Source organism: Schistocerca piceifrons, chromosome 1 (genome assembly GCF_021461385.2).
Source record: "Schistocerca piceifrons isolate TAMUIC-IGC-003096 chromosome 1, iqSchPice1.1, whole genome shotgun sequence".
In the NCBI taxonomy this organism is placed as follows: Eukaryota; Metazoa; Arthropoda; class Insecta; order Orthoptera; family Acrididae; genus Schistocerca; species Schistocerca piceifrons.
The window spans coordinates 201,145,633-201,163,554 of record NC_060138.1 but is presented as its reverse complement, the minus strand read 5'-3'; the positions used below and the strand labels follow the sequence as shown (position 1 = coordinate 201,163,554).

Here is a 17,922-nt window from a genome sequence, read left to right as displayed (position 1 = left end):
TGCTACTCGAGAGATCTTGACGAGATAAGCAGAACAACTAAATGACATTGGACGAAAACCTTTAAAGCAGAATAGGTTAACAGATTCTAGTAATGCAGGACGTACTGTAGATGACCCGATAATTTGATGGGCAGTGGCTCTAAGGATTTTAATGTCAACGTTAATAAAATTGCTGCCGTTTTCCGTCCGCGGTGTTGGCAACCCTACCCCTGGTCTGTGACGTCAATAGCGGCCTTATTTCGTCAGATTTGAAGAGCAAGCCGTCTCAGTGATCCGGGGAGCGCAAGCCAAGGCGGTTGTGCGTTAACGCCGCAGTTGGTTATTGTGAATCTATAGTGGTGTTTTGAACAGTAATGGCAACTGAAATGGAATCTGCTGCTGATATGAATGATGCTGGCACACAGCTTTTGGAAGAAGAAAAACGTCCTACAGTTTTGCCCTTAGAAACAGCAAAAAAAGCGAAACCAGCTGGCGCTGAGCAAGACGATGGAGCGACGGAAAAGCTAGTCTCGAATGAAAAAATTAACTCCAATAAAGATGCTTCCGAAGTAAAGTTCTTGTCGGCAGATTCACAGAATGGAGACGCGAAGATTGACATTGAAAATCTAAAGCTAGCTTTCACTGGGATGACGAAGGAAGAATTGATGAAATTTGCAAATGACCCTTTTTGGATTCGTTTGAGATGGCTGCTTTTCGTCCTGTTTTGGCTTTTATGGGTAGCTATGCTAGCAGGTGCGATTGCGATTATTGTGATGGCCCCGAAGTGTGCACCACCGGCTCCACTGAAATGGTGGGAAGAAGGCCCGCTGTATGAAATTTACGTCAGGTCATATAAAGACGGTGGCGTGGACCAGGATGGTATAGGGGACCTCAAAGGTAAGTAAAAAAATTGAAATAAATTCCTGAGGACTAACGACTTCTATTGCATATCATATGTTAGAATAGGGGCGTGTCCCCAGGCTTTTAATGGTTGGATTTAGTAAACGTTTGTGCCTAATGAACACCTGTATCACATTGCAGGTGTGACTTCAGAAGTAAAGTACGTTGACGAACTGGATAGCACAGGCATAATTTTATCATCTATTTTCAAGTCAGATAATCAGGATCCCGATGCTGTTGAAAGTTTCAAAGAAGTAGATCCAATATATGGGTCACTGGAAGATTTTAAAGAACTCCTATCAGCGGTTAAGAACAGGAGTGAGTACTAGATTTATGGTAGATTTCCTTTGTAATATAAAAGACTACTTTCATAATGTGTCACTCCACTGACTAATTGATTTTTTCAGGTTTGCACTTGGTACTAAATTTTATACCGAATCACACCAGCAAGAAACATCCTTGGTTTATTGCATCAGAAAATGGTAGTGACATCTACAGTGATTATTACGTGTGGGCTCCAAGCAAAGGACAGAATGATGATGGAGAAATACCACCTAATAATTGGGTTAGTATCAGAAATTGTTGTCAGTTGTTATCTAGTTGTGTGCAAATGATTTAAGTGTGATTCATGGCTTTTTAAAATTTTACATTAGTTCCTTACCTGTAATATGTACATCCCTTTTACATTGCTGTTGGACATAAATTTGTAAACTAGAAGTAACTTACATTAACTGATGACCCTGTAATATTTTATTTTGATGTGACTAAAAGCTGAAATGTTTCACACGGTTCTTTGTGTGATGTGTAGCTACAAGCAGCACATAGTTTCAGATATTGCCCTATAAACATGGGAGAGATTTTTCTTATAGTGTACTATAAAAATTACTCTAAATTACAGATAAAATGGTAGATCTCTTCTTAATGACATACTTTCTAGTAGTACAACAATATTTGTTTACGGATAGGTCAGTGTTACTGGTGGATCAGCATGGGAGTGGAGCAGCAAACGAGGGATGTTTTACTTGCATCAGTTTGGTAAAGATGAGCCGGATCTAAACATGAGGAATCCGAAAGTTGTTGCTGAAATAAAGGTAAGGTCTAAATGGAGTAAAGTAGGCTATATTTTGTACAATACTTAAATTATACAACTTTGCCTTCTTGCCTTGCTTAGGGCCCAGTACAAATGTTTGCATTTGTGGGAGTGAGTGAGGGTGGCTACTTTTTAAATAAGTTCTTTCATCAGTTAGATATGGTGAACAGGCAACACAGAAAATTGTTGTGTGAAATGTTTTATAAATAACACTTCAGTGATTCCCAAGGATGCTCATTATGTTGTTGTACAGATGTTTTTCAGCTGTAGTTTATATACAGCTTCCTGCCTCCCCCCTTTTTTTCCCCTACCTTTCTAAGCAGATAAGTCTCCCCCCTCCCTTCCCCCCTCCCTTCCCCCCTCCCCCCGCTCCTCTCTCTCTCTCTCTCTCTCTCTCTCTCTCTCTCTCTCTCTCTCTCTCTCTCTCTCTCTCTCTCACACACACACACACACACACACACACACCCTCTCCCTCCCCCCCCCTCATGTGCCCCCATTTTGTTGTGTGTGATTAATTTTTGTTCTTACCATATGATGATTCCATCTCTGTTAATTCACCCGTGCTTCCTATCCCTCCTCTGTTTTCGCTTTTATGCATTTACATCACTAATTTTATTTGGATCTCACGTTTCTTCAGTGTAGTTCCACTTTTACTTGTGTGTCATAACAGCTAAGGGTTGGTATCATTCTATAATTTGGATATTTGCTTATAGCTGCATATTTCTCTGCAACTTGTATCTTGCTGTTGATCTAAACTATGGTCCTCTTAATGATTGTTACTAATAGAATCACTGTGAAAGTTGTTACTTTGAAGCCACAAATTGTTGTTTTTTTTTTTTTTTTTTTTTTTAAAAAAATTCCCAGAAAGTGCTGCAGTTCTGGTTGGAACTTGGTGTTAGTGGATTCCAGTTAGAAAAGGTGGAGTTCCTGCTAGAAGATGAAGAGCTGAAAAATGAAACTCCATTACCTGTTCCAAGTGATGCCACCCATTTAGATTGGGACTTCTACACACATCTCCATACAACTAATCTTCCTGGGATAGTAGATATACTCACTCAATGGAAGGAAGTCATTACAAGTTATGGTGATGACAGGTATTTATTACTCTTGTTTTGATTTCTGTGCCCTTGTTCATTGTTAACCTATTATAAGATTGTTCCCATTTTTACAATGCTGCTGTTCACTCAGTTTCACTTTATGCATTTTTCTTTGAAACTAGTAACATGTGGTGGTGGTGGTGGTGGTGGTATTGTTGTTGTATAAGGATTAATGTACAAAAGATGCCTGAGAATTGCAGTGAGCATGGCATAGTTGTTTTGCACATCTACCTCAACCAATCGCATATCACAATTTTGTATATGTGTCTATGGCAACAGTTTATTTGCACTTCTAAAGACAAGTATGGTATTGTTTTTGCCCATAGCTGTTAGCACTTGATAGTTGAAAGCTGAAAATCTAGTTGTAGGGGAACACTGGGGACTGAAACCTGAATCGTTAGTCTGTAGTGTGTGTTGCTGTATTTTAAAGTTGAGTAATCTTGGGTATTATATCCTTACTGAGTCTGTTAGATCTTCAGTCCAAAACTGAAGCACCCCCCCCCCCCCCCACCCCGATGGTAGGTATAATATGCAGTATTATTGTGGTTCAGAATATTGGACATTAAAGATCCTTCTGCTATGGTAATTGATGTTTTGTTGGAAGCAGAAAAAATTTGATTGAAAAATTGGTTCAAGGAGCGACAAACATTACCCACATAAACTCGAGAGAATTAAAACTGAAGAAAGATTTCCATAATTTTTACACTGATCTGTAGTGTAGGCCTTATTCAATTTCACTTTGCCGTATGTAATGCACTTTATATCCCAAAACCTAAAACTACATGGGAAATTCAGAAAATTTATATTAGATAAGTCTCCAAGTATTTTGATGCATATTATGTATACAAATTTTAAGTAAACTCTGAAAATGCAAGGAGATCTAATACTTAACTTTTAGCAAAACATAAGTGATAAATAAAATGAATGAATAAAAGGGCAATCTAATGTACATTTTCTGAATTTCCCATTTCGTTATAGGTTTGAAACATGAAGTGGATTAAATACGGCAAAATGAGATTAAATAAGTCCTACGCTACAGATCAGTGTTTCATCTCAACCGAAATTTCAGGGGGAGTCCAGTACCACACATAAGTTTCTGTTTGTTGGTTTTATGTATTCAGTGTAATTTATCTATAATTGATGTTGTCAGTTATAAAATTTAGTTGTGGTGGCTCAATGGATCTGAAGACTTACCAACTTAGTTGTACCAAAAATGGCAATTTGTCTCCCCCTGTCCGCAGCTTGTGGTCGTGCGGTAGCATTCTCGCTTCCCACGCCCGGGTTCGATTACCGGCGGGGTCAGGGATTTTCTCTGCCTCGTGATGACTAGGTGTTGCGTGATGTCCTTAGGTTAGTTAGGTTTAAGTAGTTCTAAGTTCTAGGGGACTGATGACCATAGCTGTTAAGTCCCATAGTGCTCAGAGCCATTTTTTTTGTCTCCCGCTGATGCTGGCCTGCACCCACGCCCTCTCTCACCTCCTTGCTGACAGAGAAATTTCTGAAGACATGCTTACACCCATTATTTAAAAAAAAAATAAAAAATATTTCCACAAAGTCAGCACTTTTCTATGGCGCCATAACTTGCTACCGCAGACTAATAGTGTGCCAAAGTCTTTTATTGGAGTATACACACAAGAAAATATCTGTATATCCCTTTAACTTTGCATTAATCAGTTTTTAAAACATTGTCATCGTCGATTGTATTTTCTGAGCAAAAAAATATCGTACAATTCATTAACATTTTTGTTTATATACTCATCTGCCCCAAACATCCCACAGTCCAAGCCAGGATTTATACATTATAATGTACTCTTAATGAGAGTACACTTTCATATTGTTTTGAGCTCATTTCAAATACAACAGCAGCAGCAAACACAGATATCCAGCGGCTGCAGTGTGCAAGTGACTGCCAAGGATATCAATGTCTTCATTTGGCATATGATATTGGTATATCCTTTTCTCATGTCAAGCAATTTTTTTCGGATGTTTTGGCCATGAAATGTGTGTCGGCAAAATTTGTGTAGCAGTAAAATTTGTTCCTGACTGTTGAAATTCAACTAGAAATGATGTCACATGGACATTGCTCACATATTGCTAGGTGAAGTCAACAACAATACAGAACTTCTGAAGCAGCTTACAACAGGTGATGAAACATGAGTATACAGGTATGACATCAAAACCAAGGCCCACTTGTCCCAATGGAAACTGCCTGAAGAGCCAAGACCGACAAATTTGATCACTTGTGAAGGTTATTCTCACTGGTTTTGTAGACCACAATGGGATAGTGCATCATGATTTGCTGCGTTATGGTCGTACAGTCAGTAAGGAATACTATCCCTGTAAGTTAGGTGCCATTTGTATGAAGCAATCCAAAGAAAACGACCAGAACTGGGGCAAAACCACTCATTGAAACTGCATCGTGATAAGGCTTCCACTCACACCTTAATACTTTCTGTGATTTTTTGGCAAAAAACAAAAGCATTATTTTGCCTTGCTGGACATGGCCGCCCTGCGACGTTCTATGTCAGAGGCTGAAGGGAACCAGGTAAGGACGTAGTTTTGACACCATTGATGAGATAAAAACAGAATTGCTGATTGAGCTAAATGCCATAATAAAATGAGAGTTTGAGAAGTGGTTCGAAGATTGGAAAAGTGCTGGCGCGATCGTATATCTATTTGCAGGGGACAATGTTGATGTTGATGAATAAGTAGTTTCTTTAAGATAAAAAAATTCCCATTACTTTCTGATCACATTTGGAATTTTTGTATCGATGGTTGGGAAAAATTAAGTGCTTACTGTAACAATCACCTTAATGGAAAAGTTGCTATTGTGCAATAAAACTTCATTTTCGGATAAAAACACTTAGTTTGTAGGGGGTAAAATACACACAAATATGTAATGACTAATTTAACATTAGATTTTTTTTTATTTTCTGCTTTTGCTGTGTCTTAGTGTTTGTTATTGAGCTATATACTGAAGGACTCCATATGCAAGTAAACAGAAAGTAATGGAAAATGAAACTATCAGCTTCCATGCTAATGTGGGCCTCTGGTTATGGAAAGATCACTCAATCATCAAAACCAAGGCTTAACTTTCCCATTTATTAGCTTCAGCAACTCGTAACCAAACTATCTTTTAACGTAACCTAGACCTCTGGGTACACTGCAGATCGTCACCATAATGTAGATTCTGTCTGAGATGAAATCATTAATATTGCAACAAAGACAGTGCAGAAGTGTTGTAAATATAGATCAGTAAAAGCAACACCTGTAAGTGCCAAAAACAGATAATTAAGAAAAGGCAATTCATGCAATAAGTCATTTGTATTTAAAATAAGGGAAATGCAACCACTCGCGTATAGTGGACTGATGTGTGGAGTAGAGAGAAACAAAATGGAAAACAACATTCACACTAGTTTTAAAGCTCTTGCTCTTTTCCAAGCAAAAGTAACCCCCCCCCCCTCCCCTTTTACACACACACACACACACACACACACACACACACACACACACACACACACACACACACACACACACACCCTCGACATGAACATCTGCTATACACTGCAACCAAATTTGATGCTTGAACTGGCTTTCTAAAGTGTGGCTAATTTCCCTAGCACTTGTAACCTTTGTGTTTCACACACAAATTTTGAAATTTTAATAATGGCTGCAACGATTAAAACAAATCTGAAGACCATCTACAATATAATCATGTTTCACAGTTATGTGTGAAACTCTGAAAGAAAAAAAGGGTGTAACTCTTTGTATACTGATACCAGCAAACCCAGCAATGCTAGGCTGACCAGATGTCCGTTTTGCCGGGACCGTCCTAGTTTTCATATAAATGTCCTGGTGTCCCAAGAAAATCAGTCGCAATATGTAAGTGTCCCACTTTTAAACAAGAAACAAAATACGTTCAGTAATATTTGTTCCTAGTTTCCTAGAAATAAAACATTATAGAAATATATATTTTCATCCCATTTGGTGTAACTCTTCTTACTCCAAAAGAAAAGCAGGTATTATCTGCTCTCACTTCTAACTTGCTGACCTGCCACTTGGCCCTCGAGGCAAGTAAAAACAAAACCAAAGGATATATAAAGGAGCTTCAGTTAACTTAAACCATTTCTCATAACAGGGCTGTTACCATATTAAAGTTAATTTGTGAAGAATGGGAGTGACGTGGCTTGTGTTAGCAGTGCTTATTGAATATTGTTTGCCATGACGCATCCTTGTCCTAATGGTCTGAAATCTTAAATTTTAGTACAAAATGTATAACTTGTACCTGATTGCTGATAGGTAATCTTAAACGCTAATTAGTATTACTAAACTGTACCTAAGTATCTAATAACTGATTGAACATTGCTAAAAATATGGCCAGGCTATTACAGTGAAAAAGTACATATGTCTCTTTATTTCCCAGGAAAATAATTTCATTTATGTGTAATGTACCTACATTGTCCTTTCTACCATGAAGAACCAAAAAAAGGTAGGCCTACACTTGTGTAATATGTAGGGCCCCCATGAGCATGCAGAAGTGCCGCAACATGACGTGGCGTGGATTCAACTAATGTCTGAAGTAGTGGTAGAGGGCACTGACACCGTGAATCCTGCAGAACTGTCCATAAATTCGAAGATTGAGGGTTTGGAGATCTGTTCTGAACAGTACGTTGCAAGACATCCCAGATATGCTCAATAATATTGATGTCTGGGGAGTTTGGTGGCCAGTGGAAGTGTTTAAACTTGGAAGTGTGTTCCCCCAGCCACTCTGTAGCAGTTCTGGATGTGTGGAGTATCACATTGTCCTGTTGGAATTTCCAAAGTTTTTTGGAATGCACGATGTACATGAATGGATGCAGGTGACCAGACAGGTTGCTTACGTGCATGTCACCTTTTAGGGTCACATCTAGACATATCAAGGGACCGATGGCACACAAACTGCATATGCCCCAAACAATTAGTCTCCATCAGCTTCAACAGTCCAGTGCTGACATGCAGGGTCCATGGATTCATGAGGTTGCCTCCATACCTGTACAGGTCCATCCACTCAATGCAATTTGAAATGAGACTCATCCGGCCAAGCAACATGCTTCCAGTCATAAACAGTCGAATGTTGGAGGTGACTGGCCGAGGTGAGATGTAAAGCTTTGTGTCGTGCAGTCAAGGGTACTCGAGTGGGACTTCAGCTCCGAAAGCCCATATTGATGATATTTTGTTGATGTTTGCATGCTGACTTTTGTTGATGGCCCAGTATTGAAATCTGCAGCAATTTGCGGAAGGGTTGCTCTTCTCTCACACTGAGCAATTCTCTTCAGTTGTCATTGGTTCCATTCCTGCTGGATCTCTTTCCGTCCACAGCGATATCGAAGCTCTGATGTTTTACTGGATTCCTGATGTTCACAGTACACTCATGAAATGGTCGTACAGGAAAAAGTTGTCTTATGTAAGCGTTGCCAACCACAGCGCCATATTCTGCCTGTTTACATATCTCTGTATTTGAATAAATACTAACAAAGAGACAGAGGGGCTGGCCAGTACTTAGCTCAGTACAGCCGATAGATACACAAAACAGAACAGAAAATTTACGTATCATAGCTTTCAGAACTTTGTTCCTTCGTTGGGGGAGAGAGGGGGTTAAAGGGGAAGAAGGGAAAGTGGATTCAGTTACTCACAACCCAGGTTATGAAGCAACAGGGAAAGGTAAACAAAGAGGGTAGCAAAGATGGAGGCATAGGTGTCAGAGGGAAGCCAAAGATATTCTACTGGAAGTACTGTGCCCGCTTCAAACCAAAGAGGATGCATACAGAAGTAAAGAGGTACATAGTATAAAGATAAATACAACTATGTAGGATGAAAAGTAGTGTGAATGGCTGAAGAGAAAAGGGAAAGAGGAGAAGACTGAAGAGTAATGGGAGTGAGGTTGGTTAACGTAGGTTCAGTCCAGGGGGATGGCGGGATGAAAGGATGTGTTGGAGTGCAAGTGCCCATTTCCGCAGTTCCAAGGGACTGGTGTTGGGTGGGAGAAGCCAAATGGCACATACGGTGTAGCAGGTTCCTAGAATTATGCTGGAGGGCATGCTCCGCTACTGGGTATTGGACATCTCCTAGGCGGACAGTTAGTCTGTGCCCGTTCATGCGCTCAGCCAGTTTAGTTGTCGTCATACCAATGTAAAAGGCTGTGCAGTGCAGGCATGTCAGCTGATAAATGACATGTCTTGTTTCACATGTGGCCCTGCCTTGAATTATGTATGTTTTACCAGTAGTGGGGCTGGAGTAGGTGGTTGGGGGGGGGGGGATGCATGGGGCAGGTTTTGCAGCAGGGTCAGTTACAGGGGTAGGAACTGCTGGGTTGAGAAGGTGTTCTGGGAATATTGTAGGGTTTGACAAGGATGTTATGTTGGTTGGGGGGGGGGGGGGGCAACAGAAGGTGTTGGGAGAATATTGTCAAGGGATGATCTCATTTCAGGGCTTGACTTGAGAAAATCATATCCCTGGTGGAGTAATTTGTTGATGTATTCGGGGCCAGGATAATATTGGGTGACAAGGGGGATGCTTCTGTGTGGTCTGGGGATAGGAACATTGTTGTTGTACGGGGAGGAATGTATTGCTCGGGAGATCTGTTTGTGGACAAGGTCTGTAGGATAGTTGTGAGAGAGGAAAGCACTGGTCAGGTTATTGGTGTAATTGTTGAGGGATTCGTCACTGGAGCAGATAAGTTTGCCACAAATACATAGGCTGTAGGGAAGGGAGCATTTGATGTGGAATGGATGGCAGCTATCAAAATGTAGGTACTGTAGTTTGTTTGTGGGTTTGATGTGGACAAGGTGTGGATGTGAGCTTCAACAAGATTAAGGTCAACATCCAGGAAGGTGGTTTGGGTTTTGGAGAAGGACCAGGTGAAATTCAGATTTGAAAAGAAGTTGAGGTTATGGAGGAAATTCAGGAGTGTTTCTTCGCCATGAGTCCAGACCACAAAGATGTCATCTATAAACCTATACCAGGCATGGGGAAGCAGCTGTTGGTTCTTCAGGAAAGCCTCCTCCATGCGGCCCATGAAGAGGTTGGCATAGGATGGAGCCATCCTGGTTCCCATGGCTGTTCCCCTGATTTGCTTCTAGGTCTGGCCTTCAAAAGTGAAGTAATTATGGGTGAGGATGAAGTTGAAGTGTGATAAGGAAGATCTTCGGGTGGGCATTGGGAGAGGTAGTGTTCAAGGGCAGGGAAACCATGGGTATGGGGGATGTTTGTGTAAAGGGATGTTGCATCTATGGCGACAAGAAAGGTTTCAGGTGGGAGGGGAGTGGGGATGGATTTGAGGCGTTCTAGGAAGTGGTTTGTGTCTTTGATGTAGGATGGGAGTCTGCAGGTGATAGGTTGGAGGTGTTGGTCTACCAGAGCTGAGATACATTCTGTTGGGGCTTTGAAGCCTGCCACAATGGGACGGCCGGGATGGTTCTCTTTATGGATTTTGGGAAATAGGTAGAAGATAGGGGTATGTGTCTCAGGTGGAGTGAGGAGGATTGTAGAAGCTGTTGTGAGGGCCTTGTGAGTGACCTTGGATTTTTAGGATTTTCTGCAGCTCAGTCGGCTTGGAGGGAATGGAATCCTGGGTGCAGCTTTGTAGGTGGAGGTGTCAGAGAGTTGACGCAGTCCTTCTGCCACATACTCCACACGGTCAAGTATCACAGTTGTGGAGTCTTTATCTGGCAGGAGGATGACAATAGAGCAGTCTGTTTTCAGCTCCTTAATGGCACGGGATTCAACTGGGTAATATTGGGGGTTGTCGGATGTTCTTCAAGAAGGACTGGGAGGCAACACTGGATGTGAGGAATTCCTGAAATGTCTGCAAGGGATGATTTTGGGGGAGGGGAGGAGGATCCCTTTGAGAAGGCGGTCGGAACTGTTCTAGACAGGGTTCAACACTGGGTCTAGTATTTGGGGGCTGTTTTTGTGTGGTGAAATGATTTTTCTAATTGAGGTTCCGGATGAATGAGAGGAGATCTACAACCATGGCAGTGTGGTTGAATTTAGGTGTGGGGCTAAAGGTTAAGCCTTTTGTTAGAACAGATGTCTCTGGAGGAGAGAGGGATGTGATGAGAGGTTTAGAACTGAATTGGGACTGGTGATATGTGGCATTTGACTGTGGTTATAGTTGAGATTTGGTCTGTGTGCTGGGATTGGGAGATTGAGTAGGGTGACTAGGCTAGGTTTGTTGGCTATGAGGGGGGGGGGGGGGGTTGTTGAAGGTGCTGTTGTGGTTGGTATTTGTGAGGGATAGGGGGAGGGACCCCACTTCGTAGGTGTTGCACTAGTACTGTGGATAGTTTTTTTCAGGTGGTGTGTGGCATGGAACTCAAGTTTACAGCTGGCTTCTAGGAAGATGTTCCTGAGTGTATTCTCCAAGCAGGGGTTTGAGAGGTGGAGAACTTTGAAGAGAGATAGGAGCTGTTGGGAGTGATGGTTACATGAAGTAGTGTAGAGATTAAGGACAAGTTGGGTAAGGGCTAAGGATTGAAGGTTCTAAAAGTCCAGGAGAGACTGGTGGAAGGAGGGATAGCACCCAGAGATGGGAACTTTTAAGTTAAGTCCTTTAGAGGTAATTCAAGAGGTTAAGCAGGACTGAAGGAAAAGTATGTGGGATTGCAGTTTTGGCTACGGTGAATGCATGTTTCCGGAATGAGTGTAAATAATGTGGTATAGGATTAGGAATAAAATGAAACAGCCCATTGTTGTGTATGAAAATGAGTAATGTGGTGGTAAACTTCTTGCATAAAGAATCACAGTGATGATGATGATGATGATGATGATGATGATGCTTCTTTTGTGTGTGTGTGTGGGGGGGGGGGGGGGGGTCTGTCGCCGCTTGGTAAGTAGATGTTTTTATCTATCGAATTCAATTATTTTTGTCAAAAATTGTTTTTGTTGTTATGTTTCATGCATTTTCTTTAATTTAAGACGTCACAAAACTATCCCATTGGCCCCAGCCCAGTTTATTCCATCCTTTTCACTCCCCCAAACTTGGGCTCTGGTATCCAGTTTCTCCTTATGACTGCCTGATGCTTTTGCTCGTCCATTTCCTACATCAATTCCCTAACCCCATTCCTACTCTGTGGATCCCTGCTCCATCTATCTGTAACAGTTTATAAAAGTATCCCTTTACCTGGCTAAAACTCAGCCTCATATCCTTTTCAGAATTGCTGCCTAAGCGATGGAACCCCCCCCTCCCCCCCCCCCCCCGTGGCCTTACCATAAAAGTTCCCTTCTCTAGATCCCACCATCCTTTCACAATGTCCTTAAACTTTCCAGATACTTTTTGGTCCCCTTCCAGGAATTCCTTACCTACAACTTGGCCTCTTATCCTTCCTCTCATCAGTTCTTAAGAGCAGTAGCCTTTCAGCAGAAGAAACAATCACCACACACAACTTTAAATCAATCCTGACCAAATGATTCTCCCTGTAGATGAAGGCTCCACCAGTGTCTTGTTGAATTGCAGTGACTACCTGACAGAAGGCTTCTGCCAGCTGTCTTGACTCCTCGACCTCCAAATTCTGCCAGAGTGATCCCATCCCAGTCCCTGCTGAAATTCAAAGGCCCTTCACAGAACCTCTCCCTTGAGTCCATCTCCCCCCCGCCCCCCCCCCCCCCCCGCTCTCTCTCTCTCTCTCTCTCTCTCTCTCTCTCTCTCTCTCTCTCTCTCTCTCTCTCTCACACACACACACACACACACACACACACACACACACACACACAGCCTTTTATATGTTCCCCCAAAATCCAACAATCCTGACAGCCCATTGTACATGTACATCTACGTGGATACTCTGCAAATCACATTTAGTGCCTGGCAGAGGGTTCATCAAACCACCTTCACAATTCTGTATTACTCCAATCTCGTATACCATGCTTCCATACGAGCTGATTTCCATTATTTTATCATAGTGATCGTTCCTCCCTATTTAGATCAGTGTCAACAAAATACACTCCTGGAAATGGAAAAAAAGAACACATTGACACCGGTGTGTCAGACCCACCATACTTGCTCCGGACACTGCGAGAGGGCTGTACAAGCAATGATCACACCGCACGGCACAGCGGACACACCAGGAACGCGGTGTTGGCCGTCGAATGGCGCTAGCTGCGCAGCATTTGTGTACCGCCGCCGTCAGTGTCAGCCAGTTTGCTGTGGCATACGGAGCTCCATCGCAGTCTTTAACACTGGTAGCATGCCGCGACAGCGTGGGCGTGAACCGTATGTGCAATTGACGGACTTTGAGCGAGGGCGTATAGTGGGCATGCGGGAGGCCGGGTGGACGTACCGCCGAATTGCTCAACACGTGGGGCGTGAGGTCTCCACAGTACATCGATGTTGTCGCCAGTGGTCGGCGGAAGGTGCACGTGCCCGTCGACCTGGGACCGGACCGCAGCGACGCACGGATGCATGCCAAGACCGTAGGATCCTATGCAGTGCCGTAGGGGACCGCACCGCCACTTCCCAGCAAATTAGGGACACTGTTGCTCCTGGGGTATCGGCGAGGACCATTCGCAACCGTCCTCCATGAAGCTGGGCTACGGTCACCGCACACCGTTAGGCCGTCTTCCGCTCACGCCCCAACATCGTGCAGCCCGCCTCCAGTGGTGTCGCGACAGGCGTGAATGGAGGGACGAATGGAGACGTGTCGTCTTCAGCGATGAGAGTCGCTTCTGCCTTGGTGCCAATGATGGTCGTATGCGTGTTTGGCGCCGTGCAGGTGAGCGCCACAATCAGGACTGCATACGACCGAGGGGACACAGGGCAACACCCGGCATCATGGTGTGGGGAGCGATCTCCTACACTGGCCGCACACCACTGGTGATCGTCGAGGGAACACTGAATAGTGCCACGGTACATCCAAACCGTCATCGAACCCATCGTTCTACCATTCCTAGACCGGCAAGGGAACTTGCAGTTCCAACAGGACAATGCACGTCCGCATGTATACCCGTGCCACCCAACGTGCTCTAGAAGGTGTAAGTCAACTACCCTGGCCAGCAAGATCTCCGGATCTGTCCCCCATTGAGCATGTTTGGGACTGGATGAAGCGTCGTCTCACGCGGTCTGCACGTCCAGCACGAACGCTGGTCCAACTGAGGCGCCAGGTGGAAATGGCATGGCAAAGCCGTTCCACAGGACTACATCCAGCATCTCTACGATAGTCTCCATGGGGGAATAGCATGCCTGCATTGCTGCGAAAGGTGGATATACACTGTACTAGTGCCGACATTGTGCATGCTCTGTTGCCTGTGTCTATGTGCATGTGGTTCTGTCAGTGTGATCATGTGATGTATCTGACCCCAGGAATGTGTCAATAAAGTTTCCCCCTTCCTGGGACAATGAATTCACGGTGTTCTTATTTCAATTTCCAGAGTGTATTTTCGCATTCGGAGCAGAGAGTTGGTGATTGGAATTTCGTGAGAAGATTCCGTCGCAACGAAAAACTCCTTTCTTGTAATGATTTCCAACCCAAATCCTGTATCATTTCTGTGACACTCGTCCCGTATTTCGTGATAATACAAAACATGCTTGAACTTTTTCGATGTAGTCAGTAAGTCCTTTCTGGTAAGGATTCCACACCACGCAGCATATTCTAAAAGAGGACAGACAAGCGTAGTGGAGGCAGTCTCCTTAGTAGATCTGTTACATTTTCTAAGTGTCCTGCCACTAAAACACAGTCTTTGGTTAGCCTTCCCACAACATTTTCTGTGTGTTCCTTCCAATTTAAGTTGTTCGTAATGGTAATACCTAGGTATTTAGTTGAATTTACAGCTTTTAGATTAGACTGATTTATCGTGTTAGACTGATTTATCGTGTAACTGAAGTTTGAGTTCCTTTTAGCAGTCATGTGGATGACCTTACACTTTTCGTTATTTAGGGTCAACTGACATTTTTCGCACCATTCCGATATTTTTTCTAAATTGTTTTGCAGTTTGTTTTGATCTTCTGATGACTTTATTAGTCGATAAACGACAGCATCACTAGCAAACAACCATAGATGGCTGCTCAATTGTTTCCCAAATCGTTTATGTAGATAAGGAACAGCGAAGGGTCTATAACACTACCTTGGGGAATCCCAGAAACCACTTCTGTTTTACACGATGACTTTCCGCCAATTACTACGTACTGTGACCTCTCTGACATGAAATCACAAATCCAGTAACATAACTGAGACGATATTCAATAAGCACGCAATTTCACAACAAGCGCTTATGTGGTACGGTGTCAAAAGCCTTCTGGAAATCAAGAAATATGGAATCAAGCTTAAATCCCTTGTCAATAGCACTCAACACTTCATGTGAATAGAGCTAGTTGTGTTTCACAGGAACAATGTTTTCTAAACCCATGTTGACTGTGTGTCAGTAGACCATTTTCTTCAAGGTAATTCATAATGTTAGAACACAAAATATGTTCTAAAGTCCTGCTGCATATCGACGTTAACGATATGGGGCTATAATTTGGTGGATTACTACTACTACTACTACTACTACTACTACTAATTTTCTTGAATATTGGTGTAACCTGTGCAACTTTCCAGTCTTTGGGTATGGGTCCTTTCGTCGAGCAAACGGTTGTATATGATTGTTAAGTATCGAGCTAATGCATCAGCATAGTCCGCAAGGAGCCTAATTGGTACACAGTCTGGACCAGAAGACTTGCTTTTATTAAGTGATTTAAGTTGCTTCACTACTCCGAGGATATTTACTGTAGCTGGGCTATTGTGCTCCCACTCCAAAGAATTTCCACCTTGCTGACAAACACCCCCATTCAGTTACCCAAAACCTAGTCTTGCACTTCAAAGATATTAATCATTTCGCTGTGAAACTGTAGCTCTCCCAGTGCCCTTTCAACTCCAAAGCCACTATTTCTTTCCTTATACATCTTAGCAATCTATCTCAAGACAACACTACTGCACTACAAAGGTAGGTATAGAAACAAAACCCACAGCACAGCCATGGGCACCCCACAAGGCACCCTGTTTATGGGCCATGTAGAGGTAACCTTCCTAGCCATTCCAAAAATCCCAGCCCATAAGCCCGGTCCACACGCAATGATCTGTCTGCGTAGACATTGGCGCAGATGTCTGTACATGCAAAAGATCGCTGCAAATGTGGTGTGTTCACACGACACAAACCCCAATCTACTACTCGCCCCGCCATCTGTCGGTGTTAGAAAAGAAAAATCCGTGGCAAGCGACTACGCTCCCCGTAAACATCAAAAATTTAATTCAGTTATTTTGAAATATAGAAATGGAGGAAGTTCGGTTTTGGTCTGTGTTCGCAACTTGTGTTGCAAAAAACATTCAGACCAACCGCAGGAAAACAGAGAAGGCGGTCAAATGTGTAGACAGTGGTTGCTAAAGCGAAAGCAGTTTTCTCACGTACATTTACTGCGAGAGTTGCAGGGCGAACCTGTTTGTTTTACATTGACCTCGTGTTACATTTCCTGGCACATTGACACTCCAATTTCATCTTCAATTGTACTCCTGCTTGGTCTCGGCGTTTCTTGATCACTAAGAAAGCCAAGCAAAGCAATACCATAACGTTGGCTAGTATACTTGATCTACTCTTACACCAGGTCTTCTAGATTTCTGAACTTTGGATAACTCTTTTCGGTAAACAGACTTAATTTACTTAGCTTGCCTTCATGAACTCATCCTTCAGGACAGCGTAAATAGCTTCACATGTGTTGCGTATTATTTTACTCAATGCTTGTTTCGATATTGCAGTTGAAAATTCCAAATCCCTGTAGCTCCTTCCTGTTGCTAGGAATTTTAATGTTACCGCCAGCCGTTCATGAGGAGAAATTGCCCTTCTCATACAAGTATTTTTTTCTCATAATATGAGGGGTTACAAGCTTTAAGAGATAATTATAAGTTTCGACATCCATCCGCAAATAAATTTCGCCAGTTCGCAACGAATTTATTTATTTTATTTTTTTAACTTTTAATTTTTTTTTTTTTTTTTTTTTTTTTTTTTTTTTTTTTTTTTTTTTTTTTTTTAAAAAAAATTACCGTTTCTCTGTTTGCCGAGGCGTCAACTGCCCGCAATTTTTCAATGAGAGCATTGTATGCTGCTGCCTTTTTGTCTCTGTCACTATATTCTTTACTTTTAATCTTCCACAAACATGGGTGATTTCTATATATTTCAATGAATTCACTTACAAACTCTAGAGAACACTGACAAGTATCAGCCATTTTAATGCCCTATGCGCACAAATACAAACACTAGACTGAGCAAACAGCTGTTTCGTGCCAGATTTGCGGCGATCTCCTGTCCACACGCTCCAACTTGTCTGCGCAGATGTGGTTTGAACCCACAGATTTGAGAGGTTTCGCTCAAACCTCCAACTCCAACTTCCAGGTTTGCACACACCTCAGGTTGGTGCAAATCTTCTGTCCACACGCAACGATCTGTCTGCGCAGATGTGATTTGCGCAGACAGATGGTTGCGTGTGGACGGGCCTATAGTCTGGCTCAGGTTCATTGATGATATCTTTGTCATCTGGACTTGAAGCCAAGAGATCCTATCCTCATCCCTTCACAATTTCAACACGTCTCCCATTCTTTTCACCTGGTCCTCCTCAATCCAACGGGCCACCTTCCTGGATGTTGGCCTCACACAACTCAGTCCTCCGACCACCCCCCAGAATCAGCTACAAAGGAGCTATCTTGTGCCACCCATTATCAACCTGGACAGGGCTTTGATGGTCTCTAATTATGCGCACTGGATATGAGGGGAAACCCTACCCAAAATCCTTCTCACCCCCCTCCTAAAGTGGTGTTAGTTGCCCACCCAATCTGCACAACATCCTAGTCCTTCCCT

General features: G+C 42.8%; 1 protein-coding gene across 2 annotated transcripts in view; it reads left to right on the top strand.

The window, feature by feature from the left end:
• Window positions 1–259: 259 nt before the first annotated feature.
• LOC124792649 (probable maltase) overlaps window positions 260–17,922 on the top strand; it is a 43,804-nt gene continuing 26,141 nt past the window's right edge. For both annotated transcript variants that reach the window (XM_047257957.1, XM_047257956.1), the window contains exons 1-5: window positions 260–876; window positions 1,021–1,197; window positions 1,287–1,444; window positions 1,845–1,970; window positions 2,834–3,063. In XM_047257957.1, coding sequence (XP_047113913.1) covers window positions 354–876; window positions 1,021–1,197; window positions 1,287–1,444; window positions 1,845–1,970; window positions 2,834–3,063 — 1,214 coding nt within the window. In that variant the 5' untranslated portion in view covers window positions 260–353. The remainder of the gene's footprint in view (window positions 877–1,020; window positions 1,198–1,286; window positions 1,445–1,844; window positions 1,971–2,833; window positions 3,064–17,922) is intronic.